The sequence below is a fragment of the Monodelphis domestica genome, chromosome 3 (assembly GCF_027887165.1).
Source record: "Monodelphis domestica isolate mMonDom1 chromosome 3, mMonDom1.pri, whole genome shotgun sequence".
Classification (NCBI taxonomy): Eukaryota; Metazoa; Chordata; class Mammalia; order Didelphimorphia; family Didelphidae; genus Monodelphis; species Monodelphis domestica.
In genome coordinates, this window is record NC_077229.1 from 67,922,063 (window position 1) to 67,944,955 (window position 22,893).

Below are 22,893 nucleotides of genomic sequence, written 5' to 3' on the forward strand. Positions count from 1 at the left end.
AGGATACTAGCAAAAAGACTCCAGCAAGTGATCAGAAGAATCATTCACCATGATCAAGTAGGATTCATACCAGGGATGCAGGGCTGGTTCAACATTAGGAAAACCATCCACATAATTGACCACATCAACAAGCAAACTAGCAAGAATCACATGATTATTTCAATAGATGCAGAAAAAGCCTTTGATAAAATACAACACCCATTCCTATTAAAAACACTAGAAAGCATAGGAATAGAAGGGTCATTCCTAAAAATAATAAACAGTATTTATCTAAAACCAACAGCTAATATCATCTGCAATGGGGATAAACTAGACACATTCCCAATAAGATCAGGAGTGAAACAAGGATGCCCATTATCACCTCTTCTATTTGACATTGTACTAGAAACACTAGCAGTAGCAATTAGAGAAGATAAAGGAATTGAAGGCATCAAAATAGGCAAGGAGGAGACCAAGTTATCACTCTTTGCGGATGACATGATGGTCTACTTAAAGAATCCTAGAGATTCAACCAAAAAGCTAATTGAAATAATCAACAACTTTAGCAAAGTTGCAGGATACAAAATAAACCCACATAAATCATCAGCTTTTCTATATATCTCCAACACAGCTCAGCAGCAAGAAATAGAAAGAGAAATCCCATTCAAAATCACCTTAGACAAAATAAAATACCTAGGAATCTACCTCCCAAGACAAACACAGGAACTATATGAACACAACTACAAAACACTCGCCACACAACTAAAACTAGACTTGAACAAATGGAAAAACATTAACTGCTCATGGATAGGACGAGCCAATATAATAAAAATGACCATCCTACCCAAACTTATTTATCTATTTAGTGCCATACCCATTGAACTACCAAAATACTTCTTCACTGATTTAGAAAAAACCATAACAAAGTTCATTTGGAAGAACAAAAGATCAAGGATATCCAGGGAAATAATGAAAAAAAACACATATGATGGGTGCCTTGTAGTCCCTGACCTAAAACTATATTACAAAGCAGCAGTCATCAAAACAATTTGGTACTGGCTAAGAAACAGAAAGGAAGATCAGTGGAATAGACTGGGGGAATGCGACCTCAGCAAGACAGTATACGATAAACCCAAAGATCCCAGCTTTTGGGACAAAAATCCACTATTCGATAAAAACTGCCGGGAAAATTGGAAGACAGTGTGGGAGAGACTAGGAATAGATCAACACCTCACACCCTACACCAAGATAAACTCAAAATGGGTGAGTGACTTAAACATAAAGAAGGAAACCATAAGTAAATTGGGTAAACACAGAATAGTATACATGTCAGACCTTTGGGAGGGGAAAAGCTTTAAAACCAAGCAAGATATAGAAAGAATCACAAAATGTAAAATAAATAATTTTGACTACATCAAACTAAAAAGCTTTTGTACAAACAAAACCAATATAACTAAAATCAGAAGGGAAACAACAAATTGGGAAAAAATCTTCATAGAAACCTCTGACAAAGGTTTAATTACTCATATTTACAAAGAGCTAAATCAATTGTACAAAAAATCAAGCCATTCTCCAATTGATAAATGGGCAAGGGAAATGGATAGGCAGTTCTCAGATAAAGAAATCAAAACTATTAACAAGCACATGAAGAAGTGTTCTACATCTCTTATAATCAGAGAGATGCAAATCAAAACAACTCTGAGGTATCACCTCACACCTAGCAGATTGGCTAACATAACAGCAAAGGAAAGTAATGAATGCTGGAGGGGATGTGGCAAAATAGGGACATTAATTCATTGCTGGTGGAGTTGTGAACTGATCCAACCATTCTGGAGGGCAATTTGGAACTATGCCCAAAGGGTGCTAAAAGAATATCTACCCTTTGACCCAGCCATAGCACTGCTGGGTCTGTACCCCAAAGAGATAATGGACACAAAGACTTGTACAAAAATATTCATAGCCGCGCTCTTTGTGGTGGCCCAAAACTGGAAAACGAGGGGATGCCCATCAATTGGGGAATGGCTGAACAAACTGTGGTATATGTTGGTGATGGAGTACTATTGTGCTCAAAGGAATAATAAAGTGGAGAAGTTCCATGGAGACTGGAACAACCTCCAGGAAGTGATGCAGAGCGAGAGTAGCAGAACCAGGAGAACATTGTACACAGAGACAAACACACTGTGGTATCATCGAACGTAATGGACTTCTCCATTGGTGGTGGTGTAATGTCCCTGAACAACTTGCAGGGACCCAGGAGAAAAAAACACCATTCATAAGCAAAGGATAAACTATGGGAGTGGAAACACCGAGAAAAAGCAACTGCCTGAATACAGAGGTTGAGGGGACATGACAGAGGATAGACTCTAAATGAACACTCTAATGCAAATACTATCAACAAAGCAATGGGTTCAAATCAAGAAAACATCTAATGCCCAGTGGACTTACGCGTCGGCTATGGGGGGTGTGGAGGGGGAGGAAAAGAAAATGATCTATGTCTTTAACGAATAATGCTTGGAAATGATCAAATAAAATATATTTAAAAAAAAATAAAAAAATAAAAAAAATATTTTAAAAAAGGATAAAAAAGATATCAATTTTTAGCACTTATCTCATTAATCCCATGCAGATTATTAAAAAAACAAAAAAAACTCTTGTGTGTAATATAATTTCTTGATGCTATTTCTGACAACACATACATTAAAATAAATGTGATTTGAAGGATTCCCAAGTTCAAATTCTAGAATAAGTTCTTTTCAACAACATAAGTTTTTCTGAAAGACTTTTACATCTATAAAGTATTCAGTACAATTTCTGTCCATACAGAATAAACTTTCCTCTCTGCATCAGACTTGCTATCAATCACATTTACACAATTCTCAAATTCACTGAAATCATTATGCATTGCAAGGTTTAACAAAGAAAACATTAATCAGGAGTTTTGTTGTAATACATTACATTTGTACTATATTAAAATCATTAGCTATCCACTGAAGTTGAGAATTAATTTTAAGTGAAAAGTTCTAACTGTGGAGTAAGAATCTCCCTTTTCTGTTCAGAATTTTCTGTCTTCCTCTCCTTTGGGGGCCCATCCAAAGGAAGAAGGAGGGAAAAATCATTGAACAGGTAATTGTACTCTCTCTCCCACCCTGAAGCCTGCTGCAGGAGCAAGCACAGTGTTACTTCATCATAGCCTGCCTGGTTGGAACGCAGGTAGAGGGAGCAGGGGTGCAAAATCTATTCTCCTTTGTGACCCTGCATCCAAAAATCCCCCCTGTTTTTTTCCCATTAATCCAGACACAACAAAGACTCAACGAATCCTATAGGACACCCTCTCCCATACATCCACATATCTGCATCCAAATACAGAAAGACACACGAGACAAACAGCAAAAGCCAGAAGACAAACAACAGAGACACGGACACGTAAACTACCCAGATCCTAGGAGGTTATCTTACGATCTAATTTCTTGGCATGTACTTGTAAGTACCGTAAAACCTTAAGCAAGCTGTTTGACAAACAGGCTGATTTTCTATTGTTGAGACCAAGAAGTTGCAAGGAAAGGGTTAACAACTGTCCAAAGCAGCTAGATTTTAATCAGGAAAAAACCTGACACCAGCAACTGCCTTCGGCTTCCTTTGGCTGCATGTCAGGCCAGCCCCAGTAAAGAAGAAACCTGATACCAGCAATTACTCATCAGTGGCCAGGTCCCTTCAGCTGCCTCCAACTGTCTCCGGTTACCTGTCAGGGGCCGGCAGCAAGTGGCTGGCCACCCGATCCCTCCACATGGCAAAAAAACCTCCGTGTGTCTAAAAATCACCTAGAGATCATGGTTCGACCCCCAGTCTCTCTTAGGGGTGCAATATCTTCCCAAAAAGGTGCCTCAACAACAACCCCTTTCCCAAACTAGACAGAAACTTGAACTCTGTTCTGGGGGAACTGGAATTCCGAAAAGTGCCAGGGTACCTGACAGAGACGTGAAATCTCATGCTCAGCGCCCTGACAGCCAGATGGAGATTTGAACTCCATACTCAGGGGCCTCAAACACCCTGAAAGTTCCGATTTAGGGACGTGCCCAGGACCGTATTCCCTGAACACAGATGCTTTCTCCATTTTCTGACTGGCTTTCTCGAGAAAGACACAGAACTACAGAAATCGGGATTCCACACTCAGAAACAGGTGAGAGGGTCGGACCAACGTGGCGAGGCTAAGCCTCTTGCCTTAGAAAAAGGCAGGCCCTGGGGCTTGGCATAGGAACCCTTGTACAAACCGCAAGGACGAATGTTCCACTAAGCCTTATGCCCATCAGGGGTCCTCATCTCCCCCATACACATTCGGTCACCATTCACACACACAGCCACAACACACTCAGCTCACCTGAAGATCTGGTCCAAGGCAGTGCCTTAGGCCCTCCTGTCTGGGGGGTTCCAAGGTGGAGGGGTACGGGCAAGCTCCCAAATGTTAAGGTCTAGGATTTCACCCACCACCAAGGAAGACCGCGGACAATGCAATCAGGCAAGGAAAAAGGCCATTTATTATAGAACTAGTACGCACCAGTGGGAACCTCTGCCATCAGAGTTACAAGTTGCTTCTGAGAAGCTGGGCTTTAAATACTTTTCAGCATGTATGCCCCCCCCCCCCATTCCAGCACCTTATCTGCGACATACCATCCTTGGAACTTTGACAATTTTATGTTATTGGGGTCTCCTTGGCCTTTATCTGGTACCCACTGCAGCTGGGCTTTGGCATGTTTATGGTTCTTATGTTTTTGGGGTCTTCTTGGCCTTTATCTGGTACCCCTTGCAGCTGGGGTTTGGCATATTTATGGTTTGACTAACTTCCAAGGCTAGCCAGCTTGTTAAGTTCTTCCTGTATTTTCAAGTTTGGTCATTTTGGCCTCCCTCACAAGCAGCCCCCTTCTCTTACATCCTAGCCTCTAGCTATGATTCCTTTCCCAGGCTTGATTGTATCCTATCCATGTAGTTTGAACAGTCCCATTTTCTTGTAGCTATTGTATTGTCAATCACCTTTCCTTGACCCTGGTTTCCCCCCCAAATGGCATATGGGTTCCCCCAAGTCTTTTGTTCCTTGGAGTGGTCATCTAGTGTGGTGCCACATCCCCAGAGTCCAGGGTTTATACCCTGTAAAAGTTGTGGCACCAGTAAAGAATTAAATACTGGACTTATCCCTATCCTGATTAAAGACTTGGTTTTTCTGACTATTTGATAGTTCTATGTTATTTCCAAATTAACACTCCATTTCCCCTATTCCCTATCATTGTTTAAGGATTTTACTTCCTCTTTTGCTAATCTGGGCAATTTCTCTTTTTGTAAATATTCATCCATTACACTTTGTCAGATTTCTTGGCATATAATTGGGCATTATAGCTCCTAATGGGGTGTATGGGGTGCTCAGAGAGGGGTAGTATCTCTGGTATGGAGGGCTTGTTGTGCCCTTCTAGGGCAGCTCTCCAGCCTCTGACCCCCACCTGACACCCAGCTCTCACTTGTGGCTCCTACTAGCTGCTAACATGCGGCAGTGGCCACACCCCAGGCAACGGCTTCGACAGGCCGGCTAAACCTTGTTGTTGTAGCCATCGGGTCATAGACCCCTGGTGAACCAGGGCCTTGCTCACCCAGCATGTGAAGAATGCTTCGGCTGAACAGACAGAAGAAACCAATAAGAAGTTTCAATGGCTGAGAGGGCGACGCAGCAAAGCACTGTGGAGTGCTTAGGGTGTGTTGGAGCACAAAGGACAACACGGCCATCCAATGCAGCTGAGGAAGTCTCTAGGTGTAACAACTTTTCGTGCCACTAGACCCAGGCTTCCAATGCCAAGAGAGTGGGACTGTCTCTGTGCATGGACTTTTCACACACGAGTGTCTTTGTGCACACTCATCTATCATAGATGAAAACACACAAAGACAATTGTCATCCTCGGTTACTGAGAGACCACTACTACCATAGCTCCTAATGATAGCTTTAATTTCCTCTTCATTGGTTATGATTTTACCCTTTTCAATTTTGATACTGATTATTTGATATTTTTCTTTCCTTTTTTTAAATCAAATTAACCAACACTTTTTTTTTCATAAAACCACCTTCTACTTTTATTTATTGGTTCAATATTTCTCTTACTTTTGCTTTTATTCATTTCTCCTTTTTTTTAGAATTTCCAATTTAGTCTTTAAATAAGGACTTTTAAATTTGTTCTCTTTCTAGTGTGTAGGATGAAATAAAATGACCAAAAACAAATTTAATTACAAATCTGGAGTCAAAGAGTACATAGTAGAATTTGCAGTCTTTATTCTTTCCCATTGAGGAAGGGGACATCTCCCTAATGGCAATGTCCACTGCATGAGTACAGATAAAAGTATTTTATGGATTCCTAATGCAAAGACCCTCACCCAGCTCTGACCAAGACCTCATGCTCTGGGGCCTGAATTTACAATCTGGGCATGAAAGTCTACTTGCTGGGAGCCATCAGGCCCTAGGACCCCTTGACAGAGTCAGGAGTGGTAGCTAAGGAGGCCTCAGAGTAGCCCTTGGCAAGATGTGATTGCCCACTCTTTGCATAACCTCTCATCAATATCCCTTACCTATGGAATTCCCTGGTCTCAGAAGGAATAATGCAAGAGTAAAACACCTGTACCTTAATTCTCTAAAACATCACCAAAAGATCAGACCCTCAAATCCAACGCCAAAAGACTATCATGGGTTAGCTTTTATTTAGGTACATAATTCCAGGCAAAACTGCAGCTACAAATGAAGTCAAGAACTTTCCCACTCACAGAAACTTATTCTCATGAAGCCAACACACAAATCAATCATAAAGGCCCATACAAAACTTACCAATCAGTATATATATATATATATATATATATATATATATATATATATATATATATATATATATATATATACACACATATATATTTAGTATTGATATTACTTGATTGTTTATAGTACCTTTTAACAAGATGTAATCTCCTTCCTTGTCTCTTTTTATAAGATCTATGTTACTTTAGTTTTTGTCTAAAAAACCATGATTGCTACTTTTTTTTTTACTTTAGATATACAATAAATTCTGCTCCAGGCCCTTCCTTTAATCTATATGGGTTATCCTGTCTCTAATGCATTTCTTGTAAACAACATATAGTAGGATTCTGGTTTTTAATCCACTCTAAAATCCATTTCTGTTTTATGGGTAAAATCAAGGCAATTCACATTCACAGTTATGATTACCAACTGTATGTTCCCTTCCATCTTGATTTCCCTTGTGAAGATTGGATTTGGCTCTCCCCAAATTGCAACAATGGAGGTACTTAGCTGTTCCTTGATAGTGAAGATTACATTGTAATCACCTGTTTATTTTTAGATTTTAATCCCCAAAGTGTAAACTAAGTTCTTAAATTAGATCTACCCATTTTTCATTTTAACCAAAAAAGGTGTGAACTAACCACGAAAGCTGTGAACACCCATTTCATACATTGAGTGGGAGGTCTGTGACCCACATGTGAAAGAGTGGGCAGTTCTGGTATGGAGCATTGGCTGTGATTGGTAGACATAAAAATTAGGGGAAGCTACACAACAGAAAAATGTCTTTAAAATAGTGGAAAAAGAGACACACAGAGACAGTCCCTTGAAGTTGGAGTGAAGACAGTCACGTGGAGCTGGAGGGAAGACAGACACTTGAGGAGAGACTGGAAGATAGACAGTCAGACTTGGAGTGAAGACTTGGCTGTGGAACTGGACCCGTGGAGGAGCTTGTGCAGGAGGCTTCAGACTACTTTCCTTTTAGACAGTCACAGTGGTGAGTGTCTAGGCTGACATCTTCCTTGTCCTTCCTGGAGGTATGAACCTCCATGAAAGGCCTATTGTCTTGAGACACCTTTCCCCTGACTGTTGCCTTAGAATTTCTAACTGGTTCAGAGGAAACTGGAGCTCTAGCTCTCTCTCTCTCCCTCTGTCTCTGTCTCTGTCTATCACTCTCTCTCTCTCTCACTCTCTTTCTTTCTTTGTCTCTCCCCTTTTCTCTCTTCCTTAATATCTTCCCTCTATTGTAAAAATAAACTACCATAAATTACACTTTACTTTACTAATTCATTTTGAGGATTTGGAATTAAATCCCTGGTGACCACCTATTTAATATTATAACACCCCTTTCTGTTCTTTTTCCTTTCCCTCTCACTTCACCAGAGTCTTGCTTTTTATCTCCCCCTTATTTTCCCCTCTCTCCTATTACCATCCCTCTTCCCTTATCAGAGTCCCCCCCTCCTACTTTTCTGTACAGTAACATATGATTCTGTACCCTGATGAGTATGGTAATTATTCCCTCTCTGAGCCAGTTATTATGAGAGGAAAGTTTAAGCATTGCAAATCATCACCCTTATCCTCCCTTCTAATGTACATTGGTTGGAGAGGATTCTCATGGTAGCTTTGAGCTTTCCTGCTTCTACTCTGCCATCTTGGCTCTGGACCCAGAAATTGCAAATTATTTTTAACAACATTGAATAGAGGCAGCTAAATGAATCAGTGGATAGAGAGCCAGGTCTTGAGATGGAAAAGTCTTGGGCTCAGGTCTGGCTTCAGACACATCCTTGCTGTGACTCCCCATAAATCATATAATCCCAAATGATTAGCCTCTTCCTCCCCCCCCTTACAGCTCTTTTTCCTTGGAGGTGATACTTAGATTCAAGTTTAAGACAAAAGATAAGGGACTTTAAAAAATAAAAGCAAAAGCATTGAATAGAATAGGAAACTGATGTACAAAAAATCAAGCCATTCTCCAATTGATAAATGGGCAAGGGACATGGATAGGCAGTTCTCAGATAAAGAAATCAAAACTATTAATAAGCACATGAAGAAGTGTTCTAAATCTCTTATAATCAGAGAGATGCAAATCAAAACAACCCTGAGGTATCACCTCACACCTAGCAGATTGGCTAACATAACAGCAAAGGAAAGTAATGAATGCTAGAGGGGATGTGGCAAAGTAGGGACATTAATCCATTGCTGGTGGAGTTGTGAAAAAATCCAACCATTCTGGAGGGCAATTTGGAACTATGCCCAAAGGGCGACAAAAGAATATCTACCCTTTGACCCAGCCATAGCACTGCTGGGTCTCTACCCCAAAGAGATAATGGACAAAAACACTTTACAAAAATATTCATAGCTGCACTCTTTGTGGTGGCCAAAAACGGGAAAATGAGGAGATGCCCATCAATTGGGGAATGGCTGAGCAAATTGTGGTATATGTTGGTAATGAAATACTATTGTGCTTAAAGGAATAATAAAGTGGAGGAGTTCCATGGAGACTGGAACAACCTCCAGGAAGTGATGCAGAGCAAGAGGAGCAAAACCAGGAGAACATTGTACACAGAGACTAATACACTGTGGTATAATCGAAAGTAATGGACTTCTCCATTAGTGGCGGTGTAATGTCCCTGAACAATTTGCATGGATCTAGGAGAAAAAAAAAACACCATAAGCAGAGGATAAATTGTGGGAGTAGAAACACAGAGGAAAAGCAACTGCCTGAATACAGCAGTTGAGGGGACATGACAGAGGAGAGACTCTAAATGAACACTCTAATGCAAATATTATCAACATAGCAATGGGTTCAAATCAAGAAAACATGTAATGCCCAGTGGATTTACCCGTCGGCTATGGGGGGGGGGGGAGGAAAAGAAAATGATCTATGTCTTTAATCAATAATGCTTGGAAATGATCAAATAAAATATTAAAAAAAAAGAATAGGAAACTGAGATGTCTCTGTTTTTTCACCTAAAATACAATAACCCAGAAAATCCCAAATGAAAGAAAATACAGGAAAGTAGATAGGGGCCGGGTTTATTTTCTGTGTTTGGTGTAATAAAAGGGTATTGAGAAATAATGATTCTTTGAGAGAACATTAAGGTCAGAATCAGAATGGAAATTTAGCAGGAGGAGGGGAAAGTAGCATGGGGATAGAGGAAAAGGCTGGGGATTCTGTTGTGCTCCTCATCATTGAGTAGACTGGCTCTTTCAAGGGAGGAGGAAAAGCCCAGCTTAGTGAAATGCTCTTTTTGCATCCCAATAAACCTTCTCTTGGTCTCTGAATGAGCTTCTGTGGTTTCTTTTGTGTGTGCACAGGCAACTCACTCCACTTGCTGAGCCATTCTTCAAAGGTCTGGAAAAAAATACATGTTGATGGTGACACAGAAAAATAGCAAGAATAATGACAGGAACCCCAGACAAGACATACAAACCCCAGACAACACAAACCTCATACAAAGACAAAGAAACTGAATAGCCTTCAGGCTGTGGGAAAGGCCTTTGGTTTGCCTGAAGTATGCCTGAATTGCTTCCATTATGTCTATAAATGAGAGCTTTGTTTAAACCAAGATCCCCACTGGATTGAATATTTATCTTAGAAAATTTGTTCTAAACCATACCCCCAAAACAGGAATGAATTTCCTGAGAATACAAGGGTAAGGGGAGATTCACAACAAAGCAGACTTTTTGGGGTATGAGGAAGGGATTGGGCAGACTCACTGCTGCAGGGTTCTTTTGGTGAAGTTGAACTTGTCAGATCCAGAAAGATGCATATCTTCTGTGTACAGCACCTCGGGAATGGTGGTGAAAGACTGGAAGCTTAAACTAGCAGCTGTGGCCAAAAAGGGAGAGGAATACCAATACTTCAATCCTGGATATCCAGTCAGCACACCCACTAACACCCTGTGTTTGATTGTTCTTTCAGCATTCCATTCCTTCTCCACCTACCCCAGCCCTAGAATGAAAATCTCACATCCTAGACCTGCTGATGCATCCCATAAAGCAGCCTTGCCCAGTCTTCCAATTTCCCCCTTGCTCTATGTCTCTTGAGCTCTAATCCCAGAGTAAAGCATGGCACAATTTCCAGGATATAACCCAGAGATCCAGTGTCTTTGAACCTGTTGTGCTTGAGAAAGCTGTTGGTGCTGGGGATGGAGCTGGAGGGGATGTGACTAAAGGGGACGTGGTTAGCACAGAAGCTATTGGAAAAACAGTTGTAATGAAAGATAGTTAATAGCATCAGCTCTGAATGTTATAAGATGGAAAACTAGCTATGAGACAGGGAGACAAGATATCTCTTGGCTTGGACGGTATTAAAATTGTAAGGAATGTCAGAGGCCATCTTGTCTGTTCTCTATCTGAGGAACAAACCCCTCCACAATGATCTCAACAAATGAACATTCACCAATGCTTTATGGTCCTCAGTGAAGGAGCAGCCACTACTCCTCGAGGCAGCCTATTCCACTTTGGGACAGCACTTACTGTTAGGATGTTTTTCCTAATCTCAAGCCATAATTTACATATTTACAATTTAGATTTCTTGTTCTGGGACATAATGAGAAGCCTAATCTCTGTTCCATGTGACACTCCTACAAAAGCTTGGAAGCAGTTATCATATCTTCCTTTCGTCTTTTCTATAAGTTAGACAACACTAACTCCTTCACATCATATGACCATGAGGTTCCTCACCAGACTCCTTTGCCTTGGTGGTGAACATGATTTGGAAATCCTAAGTCAAAGGGGGCAGGATCAGTCCTGTGCTCCCCCGCCCCTGACACTACAGGGACCTGGGGGTGAAGGATCCTTGTGGCAAAAACCCATCAGGGCAGGGAATTCCTACCTAAATCAGCTATAGTTTCCTTATTGTTCAAATAGGAACAGAGGGATTTATTCCAAATTCCCACAGAGAACATCCTTCAATGGTAGAAACTAATTTTTCAAAACTTAAATCTCTGGTCTTTATGACTTAGGGCTTCTAGATGATATGCAACCTCAGCTCTGCCCTTTCCTTGTTTGGAAAGTGCCTATTTCTTAGAAAGACATCACCTCTGAAAGGCCTGGGGCCCATTCTTCTTTTAAACAGCATATATTTTGCCCACTTTCCATTTGGGAATAGGCCCCCAGAGGTGCCACATTCATAGCCCACATTGAGGCCCACAAAGTCCTCTGTGTGGCAGAATAAGAATAAAATACAATTGGGAAATATTTAACAAGATAAAGGGATTACAGTAGCTAACATAGGTAATGCTAATCTGTAGTTTTTTAGCCAATATGAAATGCACAGGAATCTGTATCTAGTTTGACACCACTGCCAGAACACAGAATCAACCTCTCTTCCTTACCTTGGGAGCCTCCAGGCTCTGTGGCCCACAGGGGACAACCAGGTGCTACTGCTGGGTCTGGTGCTAAAACCGGAAAAAAAGGAAAATGTTTCAAGATGGGCAGAAATTTCTTGTACTTAAAAGCAGAGAACTCAGAGCAGCTGTGGATGCTCTGTACAACCTCAGGGCCCTATAGGAGAGGAATTCAATATGCACTAGTTCACCAAATGATTTAATCCATGGGATCCAGTGCCTTTGCTGGATGCCCAAGCTCCTGTGAGGAAGGTTGGCATAAGAAAAGGAGCTGAGGTGCCTGGTCTATGACTGACAGAAATACTTCCAACCTGTGAATCCTCATCCTTATCCTCCTCCTCCTCCTCTGTTCCATAGTGCTGAGGTGAGCTTGTGACTTGCCAGTATCCTTGCTCTCTATCATGCTCCCTTAAGTAAAGATCTAGCCATGTCATGCACTTATTCAGTTAGCTCCAGTGGTTCTCTATCACCTCTAGAATCAAATAGAAGACATTCTGGAGCAAGATGGGCTCTCAAAGTCTATCAAGTCCAACACCCTCATGTTATAGAAGAGGAAATGGAGACCTAGAGAGTTCCCATGACTTGCCTAAGGCCACAGTGGTCATAAATGTCAGAGGCAGGATTTGATCCCAGATTTGCTGACTCCAGAATCATTTTTGCACCCTTAGCAACTTGGCCCTAAACGACCACCTTTTGCCTTGTGATGCCCTATTCTCCTTCCCACACCCTATGGTCTGGCCAAACAAGACTCTCTCTGTTCCTCACATAGGGTACTATATTTCTCATCTCCATTCTTTTTCATTGACCCAACTCATGCCTAGAATGCACTGCTCCTCACCTCTTCAATAGAATCTCTCTTTCTTCCTTCAAGACCACCTTGCAAGGGATTCCTTTCTGATTATTACCAACTGCTAACACTCTTCCATCAAACTTGAATTGACTTTTGAATTTGGGCTACATAAGTGTGTGTATCATACACACCCATCAATGCTCATATGGATGTCATCCCTCACAATAAAATGTGAATGCTTTTAGAGAAAGGATTGCTTCCTTTCATTTTGACTCTACACCCCCATCACCTGACAGAGTAGCTGATACATAGTTGGAGCTTAACACATGTTTGTTGAGTAATTTACTGACTTTGAAGACAGTTTATCTTGTCATCTCCATCCAATTTATAGTAAAAGAAGAGGAAATATTAGAGCGAAAGGCCATGGCTCTGAGGCAAGAGGGTCTAGAAAGATCTGGAGTCCCCTTTCCTTAACTGGAGTCTTTTCTTCACAGAATCACCAAATTGTACAATTTCAAAGCTGTAAGGCTGCTCAAAACAAATGTGGCTGAAGAACATCCTAGAAAAGTGCTCATTTAACATCCATTAAAAGGCTTCCTGCTGTGTCCGAAGTCTTTCTCACTGCTTCCCCAAAGCTGCGAAGGCCACTTCTTGAATTCCTTCCTCATCACTTCTGAAGGATGTCATTCAGGATCAGGGGCTTGGATAATAAGGTCTTTGACTAGCTCACACAGTCACATTGGGGCCTAACTCCACTTGTCAAATAGGGAATGAACCCAGGATTCAAATGAGTATGAACATACTTATTAACACTGCGTAGGACTGGACTTCATTCATTATAACCCGGAATCCAAAAAGTGGACAACATGGGAGAGTGAGCCCAACGTGGCAAAAGAGAAAAGTAAAGTTCGGGGTGAATGACCCAATGAAACAGAATCCCATTTGTTGGACCTGGTCACTTGGGAGACAGATCTGTTACGTGGAGGAGAGACCTCTATGAAATGCTATGAGAGAATAGGAAGCTTTCAGCATGGGAAAAAGAGAATGAGACAAAGAGACACTAAGTGTATGAAACAATCCACTCTTTTTCTGCTCTGATCTTTAGGAAACTGCATGCTCTCCTTATTCTCCTGGCTTTATAGGAAGGTTAGGGTCATAAATATAGAGCTGAGATAGACATCAGTGGCTGTTTAATACAATTCCTTCCTTCTCCAGATGAGGAAAACTGGGGCTCAAAGAGAATGAGAGGCTTGAAATTAAGGAGAGCAGAGTAAATTGGGTGCTGGATTTGGGAGTTTGGAAGACCTGAGTTTGAACTTTGCCTCCTGTACTTGCTAGCTGAAATTAATGTCTCTCGGTCTCAGTTTCCTCATATGGAAAATTCAGAAATCAATAACACCCACCTCCCAGGGTTTTATTGAGGATCAAATGAAATAACATATTAAATAATATATGAATGGTATTATTGTCATTATCACCAGGAAATCCAATCAGTCTTGAAGATGAAGGGTAAAATGAAGGAACTATTCCCTTTCCAATAGAGACACTCACGCATTTTGGTGGGGGCCACGGCCAAATGATTGTAACCTACAGAGAAAGAGAAAGAGATGCACCATGTGAGGAAAGACAAAAATCTGAGGAGAGAAATCTGGGGCCATTAGGATTAGGCAATCAGGTAGTAAAACTATCAGGGCTGGTGCTAGAAGGAAGAAGAAAGGGTCCAGATCAGGAGTCTGTTGCACTTCAAGCAGAACATAAATTTCCACTCCAACAAAGGTCTCCTTGATTGCTTCATTTCCAGATATGGGATGGCTCATTATATCTCAGGGAAAAGATAACTTCTTCCCAGGAAGAAGCATGGAAAAGTCTGGGTCATAACATCATTGAAAACTAGGTAAGCAAAAACAAAGAAATATGGGTCTAAGAACAGAGAGTGGATAGGGGAAAGATGGCTGAGCCAAATGAAATTAGGAAATAAAACAAAGAAGTTAATTTGTAAGCGTTGTCTACTTACCAGTGAAGGAACATTTATGGAACTATTACTATATGCAAAGGTGTTGGGCTAGGTCACTAAGTACTCCAATGGAAATTGATGCTTAAAATACTGAACTACGGGGTGGACAACAGGCCATCCCTTAGGTCAGTCTGTCCCTTCCCTTTTTCAGAGAATGATATGAATCATATTGGGAGAAAGATAAACTATTTCCTCTGCCAGGGCAGGGGAAGATAGAGAAGTCAAGTTGCCGAGAGAGAGACAGAGAGAGAGAGAGAGAGAGAGAGAGAGAGAGAGAGAGAGAGAGAGAGAGAGAGAGAGAGAGAGAAAGAAGAAGGAGGGAGAGAGGGAGGGAGGGAGAGGGAGGGAGAGAATACACTTGCTGAGTCAGGGTTGTTTGTCTTATTTCATTAGGTACCCTGTACCCTGCTTCTGTAGTGGGTTTATATTATAGTGGGGAGAGGAAGAGACAGAGAAAATTTTGGGCAGGATGGCTATTTCCTGAAAATGAAGGAGATATCTCAAGGAGCATATCCTGAATGGGATACTCACCATTGAGGTAGAGGCTATCCTTCTCTAATGTGTAGGGGCCCAGCCTGGTGATGCTCCAGGTCAGATAGCTCAACTCGCAGTAAATTTTTTCTCTGTCTAGGACAGGGCTGGCAGGATCTCTCCGATGGATGCAAGTGAAATGAACTAGGGTTGCTCTTCCCTCCTTCATAGGCCTGGGAAAGGAGAAAAAGGGTCACTGGAAGCCTTTTGAAAGAGGGTCTGAGAAGCTTGGTAACAACTTCTGAAATATGGACAGCCACCCCCATGAAGTCTGAAGCAAACACTGAAATGGTGATGATGGTGAAATGGGGCAACAGCCATAGGTCACACTGGATCTACTTTAGAAAATTTGGGGGGAACTGCCAAAATTTCAAGTCTGAATTCACTTTGTTGAAACTATATCGATAAGGGGATGTGGATAAATTCATTTAAGGCCTGGAAAGTCTGCCTGTCCACTAAAGGCTGAGGTCATCTTTCTAGAGGCCACCAATGTATACATGCTTGAGGGCAAGGCCAGTGACTCCCAGAGCTCTCACCTCAGTAAGGTCAATTTGCTTGCAAAATCCTGAGAGCCAAGGCTGCTCTTTTCAAACAAGGAACTGAGCTAGAAAGGAGAGAAGTAAATGGGACTTGTAGATCAACTCCCAAAACCCAGGCTAAAGAAGGCAGCTGAGTAAAAGGATGGGAGAGGATCATGTCTTACCAGGCGCTGCAGCACTCTCTCAGTGGAGATGAATATGCTGGAGCCCCTTTCCCCCATGTCTGCTGTGTACCTCATGTTGGTGATGGTGAACTTCAGTGTGAAAGGCTCAAAGTTGGGACCTCCAGCTGCAAAAAAGAGGAGAGAGCTCTGTCTGAGATGTTGCCTGTGCATCATTCAACACATTCAGCAACCACCATTAGGTGTTCTCCTTCGGGAGAAAATGAAGTTTTCGGGCCCTCTTAACACATCCATGAGGGAACCACAAATCTCCAAGACTTTGCACACCCTTTCTAGTCTCCCATCATCATGACCAAACACAGACTACTGTATAGGAAGGACAGATATCTCCCATGCCTGAGCTTCAGATGTGTAATCCAAAAGGATAATATCTGTAAAGTACTTTGAGAACCTTAAAATCCTAGATAAAAGATAGACAATGATGATGATCATCATCATCACCATCATTAAGGACACCTAGCTGAAACTCCAATTTCTTCTTCAAAGGAAAACTGAGCAGAATCTGTTCACTAATGAATCCTTCATGAAATCTCTAGCCATAAATCAGAGGAATATCTCTTGCAATGCAATGCAGAAGAAAGAATATTGGATTTGGAGAAAGGAGATCTGGGTTCCAAACCCAGCCGTCCTGCTTCCTACCTATATGACCTTGAGCCTCTGTTCCTTTCTGGACATTAGTGTCCTCAACTGTCAAATGAGACCAGGAATTGGACTAGATGATCTGAAAGTCTCCTACCAGCTCTAAATCTGTGATCTGAACATCTCTTATCTCTGTCTCACAGTTAAGGGCAGCAAGAGTTTCCAAAGAATGAATGAAAACAGAGGCAGACCATACCTGTGGAAATTGGCAGTGGAGGGGGGCAGCTGGGTGGCTCAGTAAATTGAGAGCCCCGTCTAAAGACAAGAGGTCCTAGGTTCAAATCTGGTCTCGGACACTTCCTAGCATTGTGACCTTGGGCTAATCACTTAACCTCCATTGCCTAGCCTTTACTACTTAGTGGTAATACACAGTATTGGTTCTAAGACAGAAGCTAAAAGTTAAAAAAAAAAAGTAAAAAGAAATTGACAGTGGAGTTGGAGTCAGAGTTGTTAGTGCCACAGCTCAAGAGAAATCGGATATTTAACAATTGTGGACCAAATACCCATGTGACATGGAAGGTTTGAGTGTATAAGACACAGGTAAAACTGACACCCCATTGGGGCTTGGCCACTGAGTCAACTGGGAAAGACTGAAGTATAGGAGTCAGAAGACATGATGTCTTCCTCTCTCTTTTACACTGCTGGTTCATCCTCTTCTTCCTAAAATGCTATCAGAACAGGGTCAGGACAGACAAGTTGTGTTCTTTGTTTGTTCCCAGAATGAAAATACTCACCACTTGTGGAGGAGGAAAGATTCATCTGATAGCTGTATCCTGCAGAGAGAGAGAGAGAGAGGGAGGGAGGGAGAGAACAGCCTTGAATGCAAGGAACTGAGATTTCAAGAAAGGATTAAAGAGAAAAAGAGAGAGCATCTGAAGCCCAATAATTTGGAAAAATATGGGTCACTGGCTAAGAGAGATGATTCACAAAGTACCGATATTCCTTATTTTTCCAATTGTGGTTCCAATATATTATAGGATTGGCATAAGAAATTAAGAGGGGATTTGGGGGAGTATTGTGGAAGCTGCAGATAGCACAAGAAGGTAAGCAGATGACACAGAAAAAGTCAAGAAACTCATAAACACATAAAATATATTATATATGGTATAATATCAATATTTTATCTTTTAATGCTTTCAATATACACAATTTATATTTTAATGTTAAAATACATCAAAAGTTAAAATTTGTGAAAAGTATGAGGAAGGCAGTAGATGAAACACAAAGGCTGAAAATGTACAGATTATTTTCACTACTTTTCATTTTCATTAATTAATTTTCCATGAATACAGATAAGGCCACGTAAACACCATATAAAAGAAAAAGGGGAAATTGGTCATCTTCTCTGGTACAAACGGAGGACCAAAAAATTTTGCACAGATTTTTCAGATCGCAGCGTGTTGTGCCTCTAACCACTGCAATGTGAAAGGGATTCCCGGAGTTTCTAGGTCAGGAGGCTATCCATCCACCAAGGGTCCTATTTCTGGGGTCTGATACCGGCTCCCCCTCATACTCTAAACACCTCATAGGAAAACACTTTCTATCAGACCAGGTAAAACCATAGAGGCAAAGCTGCACCCTCAAAGGCACAGAAAGTTTTTTCAATAGGTGAAGGCTAAACAGGAATGGAAGGAAGCAAGCAAGGGAGGTCAAGGAGCTGCGTATGTCCTGGTCAGAGCTGGCTACTCACCATCGAGATAGAGGCTCTTATTGTCCAGGGTATAGGCACCCAGCCTGGTGATACCTTGGGTCTGATTGCTCAGCTCCCGGTAAATCTTCTTCCTGTCCAGGCTAGGGGTGGTGGGAGTTTTCCAGTGGCCACACAGGAATTTGGTTGCTGTCCCATTCTGTACGGGCCTGGGAAAGGACACATTGGAGGTAACTGTGAAGGATCTAGCAAACGTAGGCATGCCAAAAATAGCTGCAGTGAGAAGGCACCATGAATGTTCTGCAAAGTCATCCATTTCTTTGTAGAGTTCTAGCTTATTGTCAAAAAAGTGGGAGGCCAGACCTGCCATTTTATTGATTTCAGGAGCTGGAGCAGTGGAGGGGGCAGATTTGTCTTGACTAATACAGAGCAGCATCTTCTCTGAAACGTATAGCCTCACACTACCATTACTGGGGATTATGAAATGATTTGCCCAGGATCATATAACCAGTAGGTCACCCAGGTGGGAATCAAACCCTATTCCTCATGTCTCTTTTTTCAAAAGCCCTTTTCTTCTCTCTTAGAATTGCTACTAAGGACTAATTCCAAGGTAGAATAGAGACAAGGGCTAAGAAACTGGGGTGAAGTGACTTGCCCAGGGTCATACAGCTGGGAAGTTGAGAGCCAGATTTGAACCTCCCATCTCTGGACCTGGCTTTCCAAAGCTACCCATGGTCTCTTGACCCTTGAGTCCTGTTCTCTAACCCACTATACCATGCTGCCTCTGAAAGCTTAACAGTGAATGAGATCTACACTGCAACTATTTACCTTTAAATTATCTTTTCAACACATAATACAACTTTTCAATCACTTCTTCTAAAGAGTCCTACACCAGGATTCTGTGTCAGTTATGTGACCCTGGGCAAGTCACTTAACTCCAGTTGCAGAGTCCTTACCAAAATCTTCTGATTTGCAACCAACATTTAGTAGTCATTCCAAGACAATAAGGAAAGGGGATTTTTGGTTGTTAGTAGCTTTCTCTCCCCTCTGGTAATAAATGAAAATTCCTTAGCCTGACCTTTAAAATCCATGATGAGCTGGCTTCCCTTGCCAAACTGGTGTTCATATTATACGCTTGACATTCTAATCAAATTAGGCAATTAACTGTTCTTGCATCTCAGAATTCATTCCCCTTTCTTCAGGATTTTGCTTACAATGACCATTCCTCATGGGATATTTTTGCTGTTGTTGTTGTTCAGTTGTTTCAGTTATGTCTGACTCTTCATGATTTCATCTGAGGCCTTCTTGTAAAAGATGCTGGAATGGTTTGCCATTTCCTTTTCCAGCTCATTTTATATATTTATATTTATATATGGGGAGATTGAGACACAGGAGTTAAGTGACTTTTCCAAGGTCACATACCTTGAAAGGTCTGAGGCCAGATTTGAACTTGTCATCTACCTGAAGCCTGGTCTGGCATTCCATCCACCACTGTACCAACTAGCTGCCTCTTGAAATACTTTGTTTCCTTCAAGTAAGTGTGTTCAAATGCCACCAAGGGAAAACCTTTGCCAGATCTCCCAGTCATCAGTGTTCTCTCCCTCCTCAGACTCCCATGTGTACACATTGTACCTCCTTTATCCCAACAGAACATAAACTCCTAGATGTCAGAGAGTGTTTTCTTTTTCTATTTCCAGTAGCTAGCAGTCTACTTAGCACCTGATGTGTAGCTGCTAAATGCTTCTTGAACTAAAGAGAGGTCAGATCGCCCCCTTATGATCAGCTATGTAAGCACTGTAGCCTTCTTGGCTTTGTGGGGAAGAAGTGGCCATGGGGCCAGTGCAGGGGAAAGGACTGCTCCACACATCTTCTGAGTCCCTGACCACCTGGCCCCATCTCACCTCAGCATGGTCAGCCTGCATCCAGAATAGTCAGAGCCAAGGCTACTGTTTTCAAGCAAGGGGCTGAGCTATAAAGGAAAAGAGAGAATGAGTGAGCACCTGGACAGACAGGGGTTTCAGTCCCAGGGAGGAGCAAGGTAGGAGAGGAAATGGGAAATCTCACCAGGCGCTGTAGGACTCTTTCAGTGGCTTTGAACTTTTGGGAGCCTGGCCGTCCCATGTCTGCTGTGCAGAGCAAGTTGTTGATTGTGAAGTTCAGGGTGAAAGACTTCAGGCTAAAACTGCCAGATGCTGTAGGGGGAGCAGAAAAACCTTCATGGTTGAGAGTTGGGTATAGAGGATCATGGGATTGTCAGTTTAGATCTAGAATGGCACATCTAACCCCTTGATCTTACAGGTGAGGAAACTGAAGTCCAGGGAGGATTCAGGGATGTGCCCAAGGTCCCATAGCTAGTGTCAAAGGAGAAATTTCAAACTAGATCTTACAGATGGTTATTTTTTCTTTTTGACTTTTAGATGGATGCCCTATTCACTGAAACATTCTGACATCCATCAGCTTACCCAGGGACACCCAATGAAGGTTGGCTCATTCTTTACTGGAAGGAAAACACCAAACTGACTCCCAATGATGCATCTATAAGAAGAGCTCTTTCACTTCCCCACTCCCACCTCCACCACAATTTTGCTCTACAACTCCAACCTCCTCATCTTAGAGTCAGCTTCCCAAGGGAACAATTCAATTAAGACTACCCAAGAAACAGGTCAGAAATATGTGATGGTACCTGAGGAATTGGTCAGTAGTGAAGGAGCTGAGGAAATTCTTGAAGGGATTGTGGTCTGGATAGGAGCTGAAGGGTAGAGAATCAAGAATGAAAACCTTGGAAAAGCTATTTGAATGTCACAGAAAAATTATGTTTGAATATGGAATATGGGGGAAAGGATTCTTGCTGGGCTTGGTAAATAAGTAGTCCATGGAATGTGAGGATTAAAATTCTGAGGGACCACAGGCCATCCCTTGGGTCCTTCTATCCTTTCCCTTTCAAAAAAAACAGAGTAAATAGGATTGGTAGGAGTATCAATTGTTTCTTCTTCCAGGTCACAGGAAGATAGAGACATGAAGTTGATGAATACTTACTAGAGGTGGAAGATTGTAAGTGATGGTTATAACCTAGAGAAAGCAAGAAATGAGAAGACAAACATACAGACAGTCAGAGACAGAGAGGGTTCTGATTTAATTGATTCACCTGGTTTCTTTGGGTCCCCTGCTTCTCTGCTGTGCTTACCTTACAGTGGGCAAAGGAAAACGGAGCAAGAATTTGGGCAGAATGTCTATTTTCCAAACAGGGACAAAATCAAGGAGAAGATTTAAGAGTCATGTCCTGAGTGGGCTTACTCACCATTGAGGAAGAGACTGTCCCTGTCGAGGGTATAGGGCCCCAGTCTAGTGATGCCCCCAGTCTGATTGCTGAATTCCCAGTAAACCCTCTCTCTATCCAGGAAGGGACCAGTGAAATCACTCTGATAGAGGCAGGTGACACCTACTTCAGTCACTGTCAGATTCTTCAGAGGTCTGGAAAAAGATGCATTGATAGGATCCTTAAAATGATGGAGAATGATTCCATAGGAGACCACTGATGGCCCAGTGCATAAAGCTTTGGGATTAGAATCACAAAAACCTGAGTTCAAATTCAGCACACAGCACTGACTAACCAGGCAGATCTAGTGAGTCACTTAACATTTGATTAACTCAGTTTTCCCATCTGCAAAATGGGGATACTATTAGTACCTTTCTTATAGGGTGGTTGAAATTTGTTCAAATTTGATCAAATGAAAAACTCTTGATAAAAGTGTATAGCATTGTATGTGAATGTAGATGCTTATTCCCTCCCTCCTTTAGGCAATTCATATTTTTAGTTACTCATTGAATGGGTGACTGGTGCTCTGTAAACTCAAGCTTGCAAATATGTGTTTCTGCTCATTTTGTACTAGCTGACAAGTTCTAATTTTGGTTTTGGCTCACTAACCCTTTTTGTTAACCCTGCCCTATTTCTTGGGAATAAGGTCATCTAGCTGGATCTGCCTATCTACACTCAGAACTTCTGGTTCCCCTTAACCCATTCATTCATCAGTCCCTTGTAGTCATACTTCTGAAATGATCTGACATGGAAACACTGAAAACTGCTGTTTCCAAGACTAAAATCAATGGCATTTTCTTAGTCCTCTTCTCTCTGTCTCTGTCTCTGTCTCTGTCTGTCTTTCTCTCTGAATCTTAAAACTGCTCAGACTCTACCTTAGAACATTTGGTTAAGGCTATTCCCTTATTGAAACAAATGGAGGTACTTGATTAGGAATGTATTGGGAATTTTAACATTACTCCACCCATACTTAGGCATACTTTAGGGGAAAATAAAGTTGTAAAATTCCTTACTGAACAATGAAAAGTCCTCAACTCATACTTAGAATGAAGCTAAAACCTTAAGCTAGGTCTATTTTTAGATCTAA

At 41.7% G+C, this 22,893-nt stretch overlaps 1 protein-coding gene across 4 annotated transcripts in view; it reads right to left on the reverse strand.

The window, feature by feature from the left end:
* Window positions 1–9,800: 9,800 nt before the first annotated feature.
* LOC103102194 (mucin-16-like) overlaps window positions 9,801–22,893 on the reverse strand; it is a 139,848-nt gene continuing 126,755 nt past the window's right edge. For 3 of the 4 annotated variants that reach the window (XM_056820584.1, XM_056820582.1, XM_056820581.1), the window contains 13 exons: window positions 21,789–21,961; window positions 21,174–21,239; window positions 20,555–20,682; window positions 20,392–20,459; window positions 18,533–18,699; window positions 17,577–17,615; window positions 16,186–16,310; window positions 16,019–16,086; window positions 15,483–15,655; window positions 14,489–14,524; window positions 12,136–12,198; window positions 10,514–10,625; window positions 9,801–10,148 (listed from right to left, as the gene is read on the reverse strand). In XM_056820584.1, coding sequence (XP_056676562.1) covers window positions 10,028–10,148; window positions 10,514–10,625; window positions 12,136–12,198; window positions 14,489–14,524; window positions 15,483–15,655; window positions 16,019–16,086; window positions 16,186–16,310; window positions 17,577–17,615; window positions 18,533–18,699; window positions 20,392–20,459; window positions 20,555–20,682; window positions 21,174–21,239; window positions 21,789–21,961 — 1,339 coding nt within the window. In that variant the 3' untranslated portion in view covers window positions 9,801–10,027. The remainder of the gene's footprint in view (window positions 10,149–10,513; window positions 10,626–12,135; window positions 12,199–14,488; window positions 14,525–15,482; window positions 15,656–16,018; window positions 16,087–16,185; window positions 16,311–17,576; window positions 17,616–18,532; window positions 18,700–20,391; window positions 20,460–20,554; window positions 20,683–21,173; window positions 21,240–21,788; window positions 21,962–22,893) is intronic. The other variant, XM_056820583.1, reaches the window with a different exon arrangement.